The sequence below is a fragment of the Apteryx rowi genome, unplaced genomic scaffold (genome assembly GCF_003343035.1).
Source record: "Apteryx rowi isolate R43461 unplaced genomic scaffold, aptRow1 scaffold_719, whole genome shotgun sequence".
NCBI lineage: Eukaryota > Metazoa > Chordata > Aves > Apterygiformes > Apterygidae > Apteryx > Apteryx rowi.
The window spans coordinates 94,364-115,098 of NW_020451004.1; the positions used below are offsets into that span (position 1 = coordinate 94,364).

The following is a 20,735-nucleotide window of genomic DNA, read 5'->3' on the forward strand; positions in this document are numbered from 1 at the left end:
GTTTAATATATGGTGTTATGGTAATTTAAATTGCTACCAGATATAGAAAGAGAAAAATAATTTATTTTAATGAAGTATATAATTGAGGCTAAAACAGGAGATGTCAAATTGCTTTTATAAGGGAAGATCAGTTCGTATTATTCAGACACTTTTGAAAATCAATTTTTAATTGCTTTAATGGATATGGTACAATTTAAAGGATATCAGTAAAAATGACCTCTCTTGTCTAAGTGTTTTACAAATATAGAAGGCATTTAGAGTCTCAACAGTCATGTGACAACCAGTCAGTTTGATTAGACTGTGATAATAATGTTGTCTGTTCAAGACAGAATTATTTCTTTAGTTCCCATTGTACCTTTTTGATGCAATTTAGCATGTCACAGCGAAAGGCTGGTAGTAGTAAAGTATATATGCATATATGTATTTTGTAACYAAATAATGTTACTAGACCCTGTTATACTTTTCTTTTAAAATGCCTATTTTTTACTTTTTTAAGTAACAAAGAATTGAAGATCTGAAGTGCATGAATATATAAAAATTTATTCCTTTCTTCATTGTGCTTAACAGAACCCAAAATGGTTTATATATTTGCCAAATTGCAATTTAAATTATTTATGAGTAGTTCACATTATATTAATAAATACAGTATATATTGTAATAATTAAAAGCCTTAGACCAGAAGATGATATGATTGTAATGAAATGCATGCTTGGATTCAGATAAATGCAAATGCATATATATGTGTATGTACATATGTATGTATATGTTACACATACATACATATGTACGTACATACATATATATATACACACACACATATTTTTATATCTGTAAGTGTATTGCTTTAGCTGCATGAGGGATAATGACAGAAGCTCACTATTCGCATAACTGTGGTCACAACTAAGTCAAGAGTCCACTGGAAAGGACCTTTTTTGGATCATTGTTTAGTCACCATGCTGTGAAAAATGACAGGGTAAACAACCTTAATTTATCTGATATTTGGATACAAAGGTCAAGATCAGGTTGACTGGGTTAATGTTCTCATGAGAATATTTGTATTGCCAGGGGAGATGTGTTCTAGTGACAGTTTTATATGCCAGGAGTAATGCAGAGAGGTCCTTTATACCACGATGCACAGTACAGCAAAGAATGGTGATTAAGAATCAATCAATTAAGTAGCATTTTAACTTCATCATTAACTGTCTTAATGTGACATATTCCTATTTCCTTCATTATATTACCCTATTTTGCCTTAGTGAGTTTTATAAGGAGCCCTGACAAGCAGTCAAGAAGTACAGATTGGATTGTTGTCATATACTATTGAAATGAGATAATCTTTGAGATCAGTGATTTTTATCTTGTTAAAGAAAAAAAGGTGGTTTTTTTGAGAGATGGAATCATTTAGATACATGAAGTTCTTGCCTGATTTAGCTTTGAATTGGTTGTTTGAATGAACATAATATAATTGAATTTTGAAAACAGTAGGTAACCATCCACTGAATAAAAACTGTTTTATCATATCTTATGAACTACATGTTTTGACAGTACATCAACCAGAATTTAATCAGTGTGAATCAAGGCATTCTTCTGTATGCTGAGACATCAGAATATGTCAAATCTGAATTGTTCTGAATCTTGACAAAGGTGGTATTCAGGCAGAACTATTGAGAATAAAATTAATAAAAACAAAAGGTATGAGTTAAAACAAACAAACAAAACCCTGAAACCAAGAGGAGGACAAAAGGTTTCCCTTTTCTTTCCCTTATTTGGAGCGAGCATTTTTCTGTGTATTTTAGTGGGGTGAAAATTGCATCTATGCATCAGAATAATGAGAAAAAAAATATCTATAGATAGATAGATAGATATAGATACACACACACACACACACACACACACACACACACACACACCCCTTTGAAAACATAGATATGTTTAATTTTACATATAATTAATGCAGCAGTGGAGGAGAGAAAATCTCCCTCATTTTGTACATATTTGCAGCCCTTCAAATTTTTTCTTTCCTTTTTTGATACAATAGCTAGTTAAGAAAAAGACATTCTAACAATTTCTGAATAATATGCTATATGTTCTTAACAATAAATGTACAAAATGAGCCCATTAACAATAATTATTTTAAAAAAATTGACTTTGTTAGGTTGGCATTTAGTATTTGCATCTAGCATTGCATTTTTTGCGACTCCATGTAAACCAGACATCTTATTTTTGCGTTAGGAATTTTTATGGACATACCTGTGCCTTCATGGGGAAGAAAGGTGGAATAGACTTTGTATGAAGAAACTTCACTCAATTTGCATAAGACAAAAATAGGCTGACTTTTTAAAGACAACATTGCAAGGTTCGATTTTAACTTCTGTGAAAACCATGCTAAGGCACATCTTTGATTTCATCACCTCCCTTCTCAAAAATGTATCTCCTAAGCAAACAAATGTATGTTCTTTACTCCATGTTAGCAGTAGTGTGAAAATGAGTCCAACATAATGTAACTGCATATGAAATACTACATTCTGTATATATGTACTTTGCCTAAATATGCGCTGCTTTTAACGTTCCTTTTTACTAAATATATGTACATAAACTGTGCTGTTCAGCTGTAGCTGTTGCTGTTATCTGCATTTTTATGCAAAACAGGTTTTATTTTGATTCACACACATCTGGTTGTGCCATTTTCAGTGGATTTTTTGTTCTAGAGATAATTGTTTTTTATTTTCTTTTTATTTTACAGAGTTACATACACGGAAGCAGTCAGGCTCAGTTTGTTGCAGAGTCGCATATTATTCTTCTACTGAGTATCCTTCAAAATAGTGCTGAATAAAAAAAGGCAAGCTGAAGCTTGCTTTGACAGTGAATATCTTTGAAGTTTTGAGCAGGTATTGCATTTTGGCCTACTTACTATATGATTAAGTAAATATTCAGTGTTGTTGCTATTTACTGCCAAGGAAAACTGGCATGGCTTTTCACTAATGTGTACTTTGTTATCTCCTTTGTTATGATAATGCCTGGTTACTACTCTTAAGGTTTTTCCATTCACTGTTATCTTTGTCAGTAGCAGAAAGTAATTTTCTTCTCATTTTCACTATTAGGTTAAAAGTGATAAGCTATAAATTATTTATTTTATTTCTTTTAACTTTCAAGGAGAGCATACTAGTTTTCTACACTGGAATTTACCAGTTATGTATGAAGGTGATTTGTCCTCCAGTAGTCTTTGTGTTTTCCATTTTTTTTCCAACTAATCTAAACAGATTACCTCTTGTTCCTGTGACAATAAATAACGTAGTCCTGTTTGTTCTGATACCAAGTCTCTTGGCAGAAAGACTCTTACTGATTCAGAGCGAGCTAAATTATTTTTTGTGAATGTCTTAATAATCTGTAAATATACTCAAATACTTTCCGATTTCATTAAGTCACGCTTCTAATCAGCTATGTTCATTGAGTGAAAACTGTAGTCACCGTTAACCGCCATTAATGCACAGTCATTTCATCACAATTACCTTCCTCTAAGGAGAATAGAGGAAAAAATAACTTTTCCCAAGCTGTGAAGTAATAGCCAAATCTCAGAGTTCAGTGATCATAGCTATTGCCTTGTCCTCTCCCTGAAGGCATGTTGACTTAGATCCTGCCCTTCCTCTGTCTTCCCAGCTACCTCTGTCTTTGGCATTTACTATCCAAAGAGAACACCATGATATACACTGATCTGTTATATCTTTTTGCTTCACTCCATTCAGTTACATGACATCAATTTGCTACCTGTTAAACCTCATTTGCTCAGTGGATAGCCACAGCAAATTTAATTTCGAAGTTATGATCGTATTTTTCAGAGTAAATGCAGTATCCCCTAATGAATTTTCTAGTTTTTAGATCATGCCCTGATTAACATTGTGTCAAAATGAGATTGTAGCAATTAAAGATTTGGAAGCTCATTTATTTGTTCATAATTTCTAAATTTGGGCTCCTTTTCTTGGGAAGAGAGAGTTAAAGGTTTGCCTGAAAATTGCAAAGACAAAACTCACTGATTATTAATTTGATACTTTTTTCTTTAAGTGCACAGAGACAGCTATTATATTTTAAAAGAAAAGGATTTTGTATAATAAACAATATGCAGCTTATTGGTGTCATCTTTATGCTTTTTTTAATGTTTTTTGCTTTTCCCAAACTGCCCACAATTTAAACAAATGTTATGCAAAACAAATCCTTGTTTGGCTGCAAATTGGCAGCTTGAGAATGGGAGTTAAGATTAAGAAAACCAAAACTTTTGTTTATGACATATTTTGCATGTCTGACTCAGGCATGAAAGTACTATCTTTTTGTTGGCAGAAATGGTCTTTAAAGTGAGAAGCTGACTAACTATATTAAAGTAGCTGCCTAAAAGAATATTTTCAGTCAGACTATTTATTGTCACTTGCAAAAAGAATTCTCTAAGGTTTCATTTCATGGCTCAATGCTATTGAGCTGAGGTTTTGGACACAAATTTCACAAGTGACATGAGGTCTTGACAGATTTTAACAGTTATGCATGAAAGAATTAATACTTCTTTATCCTTTTAATCCTGGTAGTAATTATTAGCTGCTTCATTGCTTCTTTATTATATTTTTATTTGGAAAATGTAGATATAAAATGTAGGAATTAGAAAAAAGTATGCCAGATTGATAAACAGTAGCATATTCACTTTATTCTCTCGTTTTTAAGAGATACACTGCATTTTAAAGCAAAGCATTACTATGCTGAAGATTTAAATGCTTCAATTGGTTGCTTCTTTTCACTTAGTAGTAGTAAGAGCAGGGACAAGATTGTCACTTCCTGCTAGATGCTGAAAGAGTGTTGTATTTCTCTATGAAGTGAATTCTTAATACYTTTTATGTGAAAAGAAAATACAAATTTCCATTCAATGCACAACTGTTCAAGTATCTCTTGCTATATTCTTGTTAGCTTAGATAGTGATTCTACCCAGTCTGCTAGATGATTTCCATATAATGATCTGCTATTTTTTCCAAGGCTATAACTACATAAGGAAGGGACATTGGTAGGAAGCACTTATGAAGGTATCAGGTATTCTGTTTCAATTGTATTAAAAAGCTAAATTGAATTCAGTAACATCTACACAATGTTACTGTGTACATCCTAGGTGTATACCCAATATTTTTATAAAATTTAAAAAGACTAGTTTTAGTCTTAACAAATTGTTACTACCTCTTAGGAGTAATACAGTGGAAATAAGTAAAGTCATTGTGATAATACAGCACATATAGTGCTACCTCAGTAAAACATTTCTAAAAAAACCTACTGTTACTGTTTATCAAGATTATTTTTGTAAGTAATTTTATTTCTATAACATGTTTTCTAACAGCCAAAATACTGACATTGCATTTAGCAACAGATCAGACCACAAGTGTGTTAGATTTTAAATGCTTTCTTTCTGAACACATTAAAAATTCAAGAAGAATTAGAAGAATTTCAAGAAGAATTTCCCCTTAGAAGAAGAATGACGACATTAGTTCATTTCCAAAATCCAAGACTGGGCCCTGATTGATTCTGGGGTTCCTTAGAGATGACTGTCAAGGACCATCTTACTGGAGCTGGAGTCTAGAGTATCTTACATCTTCAGTAAAGAGTCCTTTTAGAAGTTGGAAAGAAAGATCACCCTATTTTAACATAGGTCTTTTTGAATTTCAGATTGTAGAATAATGAAGAAAAAATATTAATGGGCTTTTTAAAAAGAGAAAAACATAGTTTATTATGTAAGAGGTAGACTGCTTAATTATGCTATTCTTTTTACGTTATGGAATGAGGATTTATAGATGTTTCGTATGTTTCACTTACACGTGTTAGTTCTAGACTGCATTGTTTGAGGAGAAACGGTTGTGTGGTCGTATGCCGAGGCTAAGAATTTGTAAATATGGCTTCATCTTTAATTTCTCCAACAGAATTGCTGTTTGATCTTTTTAAAATAACTTGATCACTTGATATCCAGGCTTATCCATCTATGAATTTGTGATAATTGTACTTTCTCCCATCATTTATCAGTCTCATCTGGTTAAAGTGTAAACTCTGCAGACTAGATACTGCAAGTTAAGACATATCTTTAGCATTGTAATTTAGTCAAATTCACTCATGGAACAGAGAGAGAATCAAGTCTCTGTTGTCCATAGATGATTTATTCAGCTTGAAGATGACTGCCCAGTGCATGGGGAGATGCCTGAGTTGGCTGTGGGCAGAGGTGACTCCAGTCAAACCCCAGTAGAACATGGCATAGCTGTGGTTGTACTTGTTCCAGGACCTGTTCAGTCCAGAACAGTTTAGCTCCACCCTGGCGACACAGAGGTCTGGTATATCCAAACTGTAATACATCCAAATCTGCAGAGTTGTCTTGGCATCCCAATACAGTTTTTCTCATTAGTAGGAATATGGTGCAAAATATCCAGTAGCCCGAGTTCAAGCTGATCCAGGGTTGCTAAGCTGGTGCTAATACACACACTGATGCCTGCTCCACCAGTCAGATGGCACTCAGAAACAGGCTATTATCTCAAGTATTGAACAAATACATAGAACTGACAGCCAAAACTGTGCTAGTTAAGCCCTTGTGGGTGGGTATCTGCCATCAGAGTGAAGGAACATGCACAGATATGATGGTGCTTGTTGTGTTGCACATTTCTCTTACTGTGATGTATTTAGCTATTACTACACAGAAACTTTGCTGGCTTTGTATTATGCTGACAGTATAACTGTTACTCAAATTCTTCTCTTATTTTTCTGCTCCCCTTTTCTCTTGCCGTGAAGAGTTGACTTCAATAACTGATCATGGAATCATATAAATGTTGGTTAAAAGGGACCTTTGAAGATCACATAGTCCAACCTTCTTCTTAAAGCAGGATTATCACTAACACTGAATCAGGTCTTCCATGGCTTTGGCTAGCCAAGTGTTGAAAAACTCCAAGGATGAAGATTGCATAACCTCTCTGGGCAATTACATAAGTGAAGAAGCTATTCCTAGCATCCCATCTGAACCACCAGAGCTGCAAGTCATGGCAGTAGTCTTGCCACTGTGTATAACAGTCTTGTCTGCCATAAGGCTTTGACTTCCATTTGATTTTTTTTGCCAACCTAGTAGAATCAGTGGAGTCTTTGGTAATGTTTTCATACGCAAATAAAAACTTTGTCCAGATTGGCTATCCCACAATTAGTTGGTTTGTCATGAGATAGTTTCAGAACATTCTGCATCAAGGTTTTGAGCTACTGTCCTCTCCTCATTCTTTCATTTCAACCTGTTGAKTTTCTCTAGAACATGGATCTGATTCTCCTTTCCAAACTGTTATGGTGATGGTCAATTGTGTTGTAGCCAATGGCATTACAATGCCGTAAGGCTGAGATGAATGTGGCAGGAAGGGGATGTTATGGGGCTGAATAATGAGATCCAATATGTTTCAGCTTTTTTGTTGCCTTGGAGAAAACAAAAGGCAAGTTTTACTTTTATTCATGCTACTTTACAGATCATTCCTAGCCACAGATTGTCCGGTACAATTTTTTCTTTTTTTGGGGGGAGGGGCAGGGAATAGTTTAATAAATTATAACTAAATATATTTACTTGCAGAAGAAAATTAATAAGGAATAGAATTTAGATGTAAATTTAAAGTGAAGTTAGATTTAATCTCGCATAATGATACAGTAGTATTTTTAAACATCTGTTTTCATTTTTCTTTGAAATTGGCGAACTTTGGTTTCCTTCCCAGGAGCAACAGAAATTTGTTATCATGTGCAATTGAGAATGAAGCTTTATGTAATTTATAAAGGTATTTATCTCTAGATCACACGGATGATCACTGCTTCAAGCAACTGTGTGTAATTTACACACATAATAATTTCTGGGTTTATGTAGAATTATATCAATATTGTGACTTTCTTGAGAAGTAAAAAAGTGATCAATAAGTCATCACAGAAACTGAAATATACCCACAGTTGAATAAATATGGCAGACTGCAGAAAAGTTATTTAAAATAAGTGCATAGAATAAGTTTATTTATACAGTCTTTTTTTGGTAAACAGATATGAAAGCAGTAACTTACTTGGAGCTATCAACATGCTAGATATTGCTCAGCCTACAGTGCAAGGTGTTTGCTTCTGAAGGGTTTGAAGATCTCTGAGGACCCAGGACTGCATAATTTGCACAGATGAATAACTTTATTCATATAAGTAATCCTGTTAAGACAATGTATTTGTTGGGTAGATACCTAATTCGACCACATAAAAAGGAGGACAGGATGTATCTGAACATACTATGATTTAACAATATAATTTAGCATCTTCTCATGTTAACATCAGAGTTTACATCTATGGACATAAGTGCAGATACATTGGATCAAATCAGGAATGTATCTAGACCAGTGTCCAGTCTCCAACAGTGACTGTTAAGCAGATAGTTAGGGAAGGAGTATAAGAAAAAAAACATCCGACCATAATCAGTGATTTAGGGATTTCTGAGCCAGACGTTACATACAGAACATTATAGCTGTTAGCCACTGATGAATACATTCTCATTTCTTTTTAATCTTTTTTGAACTAATTATGGTACTCACAACATTCCATAGCAGTGAATTTTCAGTGTTAATTTTATGTGGCATGCAAAAGTTATTCCTTTAGGTTGTTTTTCTAGCCTGTAATTTGCATGCAGTAACTTTATTGGGTGATTTTAGTTCTTGAGTTATGGGAAATAGTGCKTAATCTTTTTCTGCCTTTTTCCTTCCAATTTTGGCTTTATAGAATTCAGTGTATAGATTTCTCTTACTTTTCTCCTTTCCAAGCTGAAAAGTCCAACTCTTTCCTAATGCTGTTTCAGGCAGCTGTTGTCTGTTCTTGCTGCCCTTTCCTGGCAGAAATGGGGTCATAGTTAATAAGAGTCAGTGGAAATGATCAGGCCTTAAAATATATATATATATACAGGGTAGTTTGACATTCTTGGAGAGCTAAGGTAAAATCAGCTAAAGAAAAGAGTATTGAAATATTGGTGTAAAAGTTAGTGAGGAGTAGGGTTATTAAGACAGAAGCAGAGGAGATAAAACTGTGGGATTAAGAGCTGTCTTTTTCTGAGGGGAACAATATGAAATAAACTGCACAATCAGTGTTATTGTTGTAATTAAAAATAACTAAATATAGGCTATGCTGACTGTTGTAAGCCAAATTACCACTGGAATATGCAGCATTGTGCTGTAATTATGACTTTGTATGTGAAGATATAGGGAAAAAGGTAAGGAATAGTAAGGTCGGAGAAGCTGTGTGAAAGTTGATTTCTTTCATTTGTCCCTTTGATACATCACTAATCAATAGGTCTAATGAATATATCTATTTTCACCAAGTTTGTGTCATCCCCTTGAGAATGAAATTGAATGGAATGGCATGTGTCCTGTTTCTTTCCTTTTGCAGTAATAATAAATCCTTATAATGCATACTAAGTTTAAAAGTTGCAGTAAATATTTTCATTATCAAAAGGGTTTCAGTTACTAAGCAAATTATTTGCTTGTACAGTTGGTGATAAATTTAAAGGAATTATTATAGGAATTAGCAGTTGCTGTTAACCTGACAATCTTTCTCATTATTACTATTAAACTTATTTAAGTTTGATGCTGACAAAACATATGCACCTAAGTAAAAATGGAAATCTCTCTTCAGTTTGTTAATTTRAATTCCCAAAACAGAATTAATGTGACAGCTGTGTAGGTGGGTATGAGATGTTGATTGAAAAGGAAAAAGAAATCTGATCAGTTACAAAGAAAAAGGCAAATCTTTTATATAAGATTAAAATTACACCTATTATGGAAGACATCTCCTATCCTATAGAATGAATTAAATTAAGTGTATTAAGTGCCTCTTTGGTATAAGGAACCTTAACCACAAAACAAATTAAAATGGAAGATGTCATTCTGTGTGTCAGTAGGGCTAGTGCAAATATAATCACTGAGGGCAGGAACTTGAAATTTTGTCATAGTAAATAGAACAGTCCTTATTTAGTTCTTTGTAGTAAGAGACTATCAGATRTGCATGCTAGAATCAAATTATGACCCTCAGAGATTACGTAAAAGTGAAAGAAGATGACAACTAAAACAGTGAGATTATCATCAGTGAGCTTTTTATATGTTTGATCTGAAGGATAAGAAAGAAGAACACAGTGGAAAAAGGTATAACTAAAGGCACACAATTTTTAGGCGTTTCCTAATTAATTATGGAAATCCATGTCCAAAGTGGCAAAACACAAATTAATACATGTTTTTACTCTCTACTTATGTTGCCCACCACTATGATATACTAAATATCTCATAGGCTCTTCTGGCTCTTTTGAAGGCTCCCAGACTCCTCCTAAACTGTAATGAAGCAAAAGGAGATCCTGGTTAGAAAAATTAAGTTTTGTATTTGATCTTTTGTTCCATTACCTCTTTGTCCTATTGCTTTGATCTCAAAATAATTCATAATATGACCTTTTAAGAAAGATTCTAAAGCCTGTTAGGTGTTAGTGAAATACAAAGGAACTTTAAATTTTCAGCTTGGCATTCATCGTAGCAACATGCAATATACATAGAGCATACAATATAATTCTATTTCACCAGCTATTAGAAGGATACTGTATTTGGTGAATTGCCTTCAAATTATGGTGTGTGACCTCTGTATGAATGTATTGACTCTGTAGTTCAGTGTTTTTCTACCATTTTCAATTTCTAGCTCTCTGCAATTTTCCACTGGAAGTACAAACTCTTGTGAAGCAAATTTTTTTGCCAGCTGCTATGGCAATTACCCTGTTTTTCGTGTTTGCCTTTTGCAAATATCTGACCACTAGTCACAGGCCAAGATACATTCACTGACCACGGGCTGAAGACAATAGCATGATCTTTTTCAAGGACAGTATATTTTTAGAGGTTTCTTTAGCCACTAGTTTATATTTTTAATGGTTATTTTAATTTTTAAGAGACATATTTGTTTCAGTGGCTAAAAGATGCGGAAACATTAGTTTTTTGGCCTTTTAGATCCACAGATGGCTCTTACTAAATTGAATGGTTTTGGAGTACATTCAGCTGAGAAAAAAATGTGTGGATTAAGGTATTCCACAGGTCTTTAACAGTGAGGGAAAGTGCAATACCAGCCTAGGTCTTATTGATAATGACTTATAATATAGAAAAAGAATGTGTGATATTCTTAAAAAGATCTGTAGGTGCTTAGAGAGAGCAAAAGAGATGATGTGTGCACGTGAAAGGATCAACTGTGTACTAACAAAGAGATGAGACAGCATACTAAAAAGTATAATTTTTGAAATAAATAAGTCCTGGAAAATAAAATAAGGTGGGTGTTTGGAAGAGAGTAAACAACTGTTAGAAGAGTGGGAGAAAATGAAATCACATCATAAATACTGACAAATAGTTCAAATACAGTTTGTTTTAGGGAGTGTATCTGTATTTGAAAGTTAAGAAATTATGCTATTAAGAAAATTCTTTCAATTATTTTAACCTCTGGTAATATTTAACGTTAAGTAAATTAATGGACTATTATACAACTACCTCTTCTGGACATATGTATACTTCCATGATTTGTATGTCTCTAGGAGAGAAAATTTGTAGAAACAGATTATAAAATGTAAGTAAGGTTAGAAAAAAATATTTTTTATGGTGGCGAATTTCACTATAAGAATTTGAACCCTAAAATTCCATCAAATATTATTTACAAAACCAAAAAAAGTCATAAAGATTGAATGTAAAAATTATCTCACCAAAGTTAGTTTTAAAGGTGATCCTAAAAAACTACATCAGTATGCATAATTAGGATGTAAGTGAGGCTGAAAAACCCCAAATAGAGGCATAAACATTTGTTAACGATCTAGTACAAACTTAGGTATCTTTAGACTACCTTGTTCCAGTCAAATTAAAATGCATTCCAGAATCTTTCTCTCTGTTGATCCTAAAGCTTTTATATAGCCTTTCCATTCTCAAATGACTAAAAACATTGCAAGAGGGCAGATCCATCAGATTATCTCTGGATTAGAAAGATAATCTTTGTGAAAATCTCCTAGAATGAAGATTAAATTAATCAAATAATAAAGAAGCTCTCTTTTTCACTTTAGGAGATTTTATATTGGTATAAAATTGATTCTCTACTCTGTTAAAATGATGAACATCGGTAAAGGAGAATGCTTTGGTTTAAATGGCATTTAAGTGGTTGAAATGCACGATTCCAGCTTCTTCACTGTTATCGGTTGCATATTTCAAGGGCGGAGGCGGAACTATAGTGTTGCCATATTTCCCTAAGAAGGCACTGGTCATACTGTATATATGTTCTCTGAGTAACGTGGACCTTTTCATTTAGGATGTGTTGGAGTTGCTGTGCATGTACCAACCATCTGTGCAGTTCAGGCACATTAGGTCTGATGCAGGATACTTTGACCTTTCYGTGCAGGCACCATGGACATACACAGGGTTTCCATAGGCACAAAAGTCTGGTTGAAGCTACTGTTACCATTCCTGCTAAATCTTCTAAGTGAAAATACTCAGATTCCATCCAGAGAAAGTTTTCTGGGGGGAACTGAGATATGTCAGTTGATACTCAAATATATGTAATCCCTAGTTCAGACACATTTTATGTTTTGTTGAGCAGCTGGGAAGAGTAGAAAGCTCTCAAAATGGCTGCCCTGGCTCTATATAAAGGGAGTCCTAATAGTTTTTTAGGAGAAATGGAAGATATGAAAAGCTATAACACTAGTATAACAAAAGATATATATAATATTTTCGTTAATGCAGAAGTTATTAGACACATTACAAGGAATGTAGTATTACTGTGCTACTTCTGCTACCTATGGAGCTGGACCTGGCTCAGCTGTGGAGTTGTGAATGGTTACAGCCTTCTGGCCATTCACACAGGCTACAGGAATACAGGGGAATTAGAAAAATAAAGATCTAAGACTCTTCTGAGAGATAGATACCCTACAGAGAGTACTAAACTCACTCTGCACTTCCTTCCTTTCAACTTAATTCCTGGAATTTCTATCACACTTTGACTGGTAGAGGAGTCAGCAAAGTATAGCATTCCCTGAAAATGATGTCTGTTCCCCCAGCCATCTTCACCTCTGACCTAACTCTTGCAGTGTGTTAAGGATACTCTTGAGATGAGAAGGTATGAAAGGTATCTTGAGTTTGCTTGCAAAGTGGGAGGGAACATTTCTGAGATGAGCTCTTTAGTGCATGTCACAGCAATTCTGAACTTAAGGTTATTAGGTAAAAGAGGTTTTGAAGCTGAGCCTAGGAGAATGAAAGTAGAAAGTTGAGTAAAAATTGTTGTAGAGGTACGGTTCCTGAGCTGATGGAGTTTCTGCTTTTGGTGGAAAATAGGAGCATAGCATAGAGTATGCAGAGCATAGCATAGAGCATAGCATAGACAAGCTGTGTTGTTTTAAACTGTGGTCTTTGTATAGCAGAAACTAAATCTTCTTGAATGTTTGTGCTGCACCCACCACATCCTATTAGAAATCTCAGAGTATTAATGCAATGCTAACAAGAAATCAGAGAAAATGGCCATGGTATTTGGATATTTTGACTGTCCAAAGGGCACACAAGTTCAGATGGTTCTTTTAACAAAGTCACTCAATGACATTATTGATGTTTCATAGGTTCTTTGTAATTTGTTAAAGCAGTTTATCAATTCTCTCATGAAAATTAAAGAGAATAACTGAGTAACTAGTTTATTGTAAGCCACTGACTTGGTCTGTATATTATTTGTAATTTATATCCTCAGGATACCTCTACTCAGATACAGCATCAGGATTTCAGGGAAATTCAGCTTTTTCAGTTTTCCAGTTGAGCTGGCTGAAGCACAAGGCGTTCAAGTGTCCTGCATTGTCATACAATGAATCAGCAATTTTTCCAGGATTCTCCTGCCTTGTACTCAGTGACCACAAGTGCTTAGGCATTTATAATTGTTAAAAAGGTATGAGAAGAGAGCTGGACAGGGCTTTCTGTTCTGAATATTATTTGTTAATATTTCCCCTTCCCTCCCCTCCCTCAAAAACGAAAAGATAAGCGTAGTAAGTTCAGTATCCAGTATGAAGTGTTGAAAATGAGTAAAATGGATTATCAGAGCAGAATAGCAACAATGATAGAGGGTAAAAGCCATGGTTCCCATATCCCAAGTAGAAGTTAAGTTGCAACCATGGAAGTAGGGTGTTTAGTGCAAAAGTGAGATAAGCAGTGCCTGAAAGACATGTAGGATTTTAAAGACTATTTGTTCTTTTAATAATAAAAAATTGAAATATTCCCCCTCATAAAACAGCCTTAGATAACAGCTTGATTAAAGTGGTATTCTGAAAACATCACTGAGCATATTTATACCCAGTTCTCTAGTTCTCGGTCAGAGATACATTCAGAATATGCCAAGTCTCATGCAATAATTCCTAAATTTCTTGAAATAGTTGGTGTAGCTGAAGCCAGAAGGTTTTGAGGTGAAAAAAGATAGTGGGTTGTTATTGTGAGCATCAGTACAACTAGAATTAAATCAACTAAAAATTTGAAGTACATCTTGATTACCTGTGTACAATTTATGTTTAAATTAAGTTTATCCTAAAATTCAAATAAATCACTTTCAAACTCTTCTTCATGTTTTCAGCTTATGAATTAGGACACATCCCTCTTCACTGAGATGAGATATACACAGATTGGTATCTTAAAGATGCCACCTTTCCTCAGCCCTCAAGGCATGTTGAATCATCATGGTCCATCATTAGACCGCAATTATGGTCTAATTCAGAATTGATTGCACATTGAATAGCATAAGCTGAATATTAGAATCATTGCTCATTATTTCATGAACTGAAGCAGCAGTGCTTTGAAAGAAACCATGAGAACTGGTTCWTTTCAGAACCATCCTATAATAAGAATCATCCTATAATAAGAAATATAAGAAATATAATAAGAAATCGGATTCTCCAGCTGGGGGAAGTGTGACTATTATCTTTTATTCAAGAAATGTAAATAGCTGAAGAATATTTGCTAAATAAAACCACTAGAATTCATGTTGTGCTCAGAATTTTCAAATATAATTGACTACAGTTAGTCTGCTTAAATCCACCTTGAAATGGTTCAGTTAAAAAAAAAAAAAAAAAACCTAATGTGGTCAGCATTTCTGAAATTACAGCAAGTATTTTAGACATTTAAATATTAATAGGAAAAAGTTAAGACATATCTCTCTCTAGGTTAGAGTATACCTCATAAGGGGCCAGCAAAGGATTGCTTGTTTTAATCATTATCCCCCTAGCCAAAAAAAATTCAGAAAAGAAAAAAAACACAGCTTTGCTTATTTTGATCATATTGTTTTTATAGTAACCTTCGCAAAAAAATATGTTTTTCTTTGTTCAATGTATGATTAAAAGTGAACCAAAAGTTTTTAAAGTTTGAGTGATATCCTGTCCCCATTTTAGTTAACAATAAATTGAGCACAGATGTAAGTAGGTGAGTGTTTTGTTCATTTGCTTTTCTTTCTCATGTGTTATTAAGTGATCTGCAACTAAAAGGTAAAATTTCTTGATATGAATAATGCTAATGCAGGATTTTGTACTCTTGGCAGTAATCCAGTAGAATATGAATGAGACCACAAAACTTTTTTCACAAAGGTAACCAAGTGTCAATCAATTTATTTTCTCACCTCCTTTTATTCCCTACTCACTACTAATTAGTACTAAATTTCTGAAGGAAAGTTATAAATGATATATCACATTAGGAAACTAATGACCTATCAGATTTTCTCCCTTTTGGACATTCTAGCTGAAATTAATAGCAATTTAATTTTCTATTAAAGTATGCTAATAAAAAGAATCCAGAATTTACTAGCAGTCATTTTTCATTTTGTAATGTCTCTATCACTCTGGAATTTATTGATCCTATCATATTTTTTTTATACTGCCAATCAGGCATCTTGTTTTTGCAGGGCTAAATGTTATGTTCTGTTGCTGCTGATCTTTTCATCTTATGAATTTTAATGATGAGCCTGTTTTTTTATCCTCCTTTAAAACAGTTCTTTCTCCTGTATCAAAGCATTCAGAAACTTTTCAAAAGCACTAACTAAATAATGTGTTGTCAATTTCTATGAAAAGCATTTGCCAGCTGGGAAAAGGGGCAGCAGAAGTTTAATATGTACAAATAAAATCATTCCAAATTAAAAGAAATGTTACTGGGTTTACACACACACACACACACACTGCTAGACAGGGATACATTTGTCAGGATCTATGAACATCTGAATTTGAAATATTTGGTAGCCACAGTTTATCTGAGTGCCACATTCCCCTCATCTTTTCAGAATAGTTTCATAATACACAGTGAGGAAGATAAAAAGAAATTAGAAAATAAATCTTTTGATGCTTTTTTTTTTTTTTTTTTTTTGCAAATAGGAAACTGTCCAAGTAACCAGTTGCCAAAACTTTAAATTCTGTGCTGCTAGACGAATATGATGTTGTAAAAGATTATTTTCAGTGGTAAGACTGTTGCTGTCCTTTGTGGAATATTAAAGTAAAGAAAAGACACAACATATAAAGTTAGAAACAGGAGCCAAAAAATGACTTCAGTTAAATATTCTGTGGTAAACAGCTCATGATTGCATTGAAATCACAACTCAGTAGGATTGAATTTTTACTTCAACATTGTAGAGTTAAAATAAATGCTTGGTKTTACAGTGTAAAGCTCTGAAACCAGTGTCACTGAAGCTAAAAATCAACCAAGTGAGGCTGAAAGCTCAACAATGACAACTAGAGTTAGAAAGCAAGAGTTGAAGCAAAAATAGTGACAGTGTGAGTGAAGCTGTAGCGGTAATGATGTGAGACTCCAAAAGAGAGAAGACAGTCAGCCCAGTTCAATTGGTTATAGATCTGCTCTAAAATTCTCAATTGCAGAGGAGACAGTTCCTTTTGTGAAACTGTTCTTCCTGATGATAAGAAAAATGGATTAAAAATACAGTCAGATAAGAAAATAGGAACTCTGTTACAGAATGGTCATTTGCCAAATGGCTTTTTAGTGTTTTTTTTCTCAGAAGCAAGCAGATAAGGGAAATGGCAAAGGACTACTTTAAGTGCAGTATTGCATGAGATAATCAAGCAAATAAATTCCACTTATGAAGCAGTCTAAAACCTTTGCAGAGACTAGCACTTCCCTGAAAGGCTCTGGTAAGTTGCCCTCAAATCTTGTTTTTTTCCCCTGACTCAGTTAAGCTAAGAACAAAAGTACTGCTATAAACCTAAATGAGGAATCTGGTAAAATAAAATTATTATTAGACAACAATTTTAACAAGCAAAATTTTTAGAAAATAATTTTTGCCCTTTCAATTGACTTTGTCTCATGGATTCCACTTTTTTTGTGTAATTTAAAAACTAAATTGGCCTGATTAATAATATTTGTACTCTGGTTAATGAATATTTTGTCAAGTCCAATAATAAGCTTCTGGAATGTTTTTGTTATGGTTTTCGTATTGCATGCTAGAGTTTAATAGGAGTTTTTTTATTAGAATATTTTACAGAATTTTCTAAAGAAATTAAGACCTAATCTATGAACTCTGCATTTAAAGATACTAGCTAGTTTCCAAAGCACCAATCTTTGCTTAGTTCTGATGCCTTTTAAATCAGTGTTTAAATCAATATGTTACCCAATTTCATTAGCTGCAGGATTAGGTCTGATGTGAACATTTGAAGAAATCATGTCTAAGGATCGAGTTTTTCACCCTGCGGCTTTAATGGGAACATGATCGAGCCCAAAGATGACATAAGGGGAAACAAGTCTGCAGATGGATTGTATTACTCTTCATTTGATAAGTTTTGCTATAAGTATGTGATGAGTAAACTATATACACAGAAAATGTTACAAGTCCTAAAGACCATTTTAAAATATTTTCCCGAAACAATATCTTTATTTTTGGAAGCTCCAAATGACTTGTACACTTCCCTACTAGTTTTATTATGGTCTTCCTTTTATTTTTCATCTTCAGTCTTACCCATTAAAATAATGAACAAGTAAAAGACAAGGTCAAAATAGTAAGGATTTGAAAATAAGAGGAAATAAACTCTGATAAATGGCAGCTACCTATTCCATTGCCACTGTAGTGATCATGGTCCACTAGATCACATACACTCGGAGTTTTTAGTTGTTCCCACTGCCCAAAGAAACAAGGTCAGAACAGTATAATCTTTGTGTTTCCTTGCTTTTTTCCCTAATTCAGTCGGATTTGGACATGATTTGAACCTAATTTTTGCTGTTTGTATTTAGAATCAGTAATGCCTATTAGATAGCAGCACAGTATAGTAGTGTGGTTCCAATAGGATTCCCTTTGAAACTTTACCGATAGTGAGAACTCGATTGAGCTGAAATCCAGAGAACTTTTTAGTATTTGATATGTTCAATTTTTAATTCTTTTAGTACATTTCCTTTATCTCCATAATGGGATTATAGGTTGGTGGTGTATTTTCTTTTCTTTACAGATATATCACAGAATCACAGAATGGTTGAGGTTGGAAGGGACCTCTGGAGATTGTCTAAGTCCAACCCCCCTGCTCAAGCAGGGTCACCTAGAGCACATTGCACAGGATGATGTCCAGGCAGGTTTTGAATATCTCCAGAGAAGGAGACTCCACAACCTCTCTGGGAAACCTGTGCCAGTGCTCTGTCACCCTCACAGTAAAGAAGTTTTACCTCATACTCAGACGGGACTGAATATTTAATTCTACTTTGTTGATTGTTCCTGAAATAGCTGATCGTAAAGTATGCACATATGAAATTCATGAATCCTAGAGAGATGCAGTATTTTAGTCCATCACAGTGCTCCCCAGTAGCAATATAATGACATCATAATAACTATAACAAAGTTAGTCTCCTGTGATTTTTCTGTGGTTCTCTGTACTGCTTACAGAAGATATACTATGGCTGGAACATTCACATTACTTCCAGCTTATTTTTCTTTTCAATTGTATCTGGAATGACTAAAGTATTTAGGTGTAAAATCATACATGTGTTAATGCCTGTTTCATGATTAGGACCTTCTGGGATTCATAATGGAGGCATCCTGGTGCACAAGTACCATGAAGTAACCAGTTCCCTAAACACAATCAGCAGAGCATGCCTCTTGACTGTATTAAATTAGGAAGAGTCAAGCAATTACAGACATTTTCTTTCAAAACAGCCACTGAAAGAGGAGAAATAGTGATGCTGATGTTTATCTTAAAACCTTCATCAATTCCCATGTTACTGACTATGTAYGCGTTTCTGATGCTTTGGAAAAAAAAAATCTATAAATAGCACTGAAAATGGGAATCCGAAGAAAAACACTCTACCCCAGAATCACTGGGCTTCAATGGCAGTCTCTCTTTCTTGCTCTTCTCTGCCCAAAGGAATTGTGCATTCCTCTGTAGTAGGCCAGCATCAACAGAAAGATGGAGAGTGCCTCAATTTCAGAATGAAATAGATCTTAAATTCTTTACTTCCTGTGCAAAGGGTATTACACAAAACTTGAATATAACCACTTTTTCCTAAGAGTGAGCATGCGCCTTATACCTTGTGCGGGTATGAGAAAGCAATTTGGGCTACTAATCTATTTCTAATAAACACCTAACTTAGGACTGTAGGTAGATGTCTATATCCAAGAGATGGTATTTAAACATACTTTTTTTTGATATTGCCTATTGGCTGAGATGAGCATTTGCCTCCTTTTACCCTCAGTGTTTGCTTTTGTTAGTCCTATTATTTGTGATTTGAGTTTTCTCATTCTATGTATTTGAAATTTAGAAATACCAAACCCAAATCAGGCTGCTACTCTCAGATTAAGTGTGGTGTTAGCATTGCCATTTCTAAATCCTTTTGCTTACGCTCAGTTTAATTGAAAATGTATAACTGAAATTTAGTATTAAAATTTTGGTCTAATGTGAAAAATACTAATATGGACATTGATAGGAATAGTGCAAGACACATTTCTTGGTGATTTTGAGTCCTGTATAATGTTACAGGACACAGATATTGTTCATGGATGTAGCATATTTGACATACCTCTTTGTAGGTCTATAGAAATGTCTTCTCATTCTTTAAGTTTTTAGTTAGTCTGTCATCCTCCTACATACCCCTGGGTAAGTAATATTTTAAAAAATTCTTCCTCATTCAAGATTCAGTTATCTTTGAATATTAGGGTATTTCTCTAAACACCTGCAAGTACGTTGCATTGTGTTGTCTGATTCCGTTTCTTGAAACATACACCAACACATAAATAAGATGTAGACACAGTTAAAAATACTCTGTCTCCTGAGGAATAACAGTATCTGCAGATGCAATTATAGAGCACTGAGGTATCTGCAGACATGAAGATAAAAGAATATGGTAGATGGATAGGAGATTAGGTTATTGTGTGAAAAGCAGACGCTAAAATAGTCCGTCTTTTGAAATGAAGACTTATTTGATTAAGCAAAGAACATTGTAGCATGCTATGAATGCAGTAGAAAACTATCAAAATATGTATTGTCCAAGTGAAGTTCATATTTTCTGAAATTGTGAGATCCCATGATGCACTCCTACTTCAGTATGGCATTCGCACATGCCTCCTGTTCAGAACAGGTGTTAAGCACAGTAGTAACCATTCCTTTTTATTTATAGTTTCAAATAAACAATTAAGTGAATGGTTTAAGATCTTGCTAGATTAGTTAATTTGTTTTATCATTATGTACTTGTTCACACTTGTAA

General features: G+C 34.0%; 1 protein-coding gene across 2 annotated transcripts in view; it reads left to right on the forward strand.

Moving 5' to 3' along the window:
• TUSC3 (tumor suppressor candidate 3) overlaps positions 1-20,735 on the forward strand; it is a 104,844-nt gene that overhangs the window by 71,923 nt on the left and 12,186 nt on the right. For both annotated transcript variants that reach the window (XM_026087481.1, XM_026087480.1), the window contains exon 7: positions 2,744-2,807. In XM_026087481.1, coding sequence (XP_025943266.1) covers positions 2,744-2,807 — 64 coding nt within the window. The remainder of the gene's footprint in view (positions 1-2,743; positions 2,808-20,735) is intronic.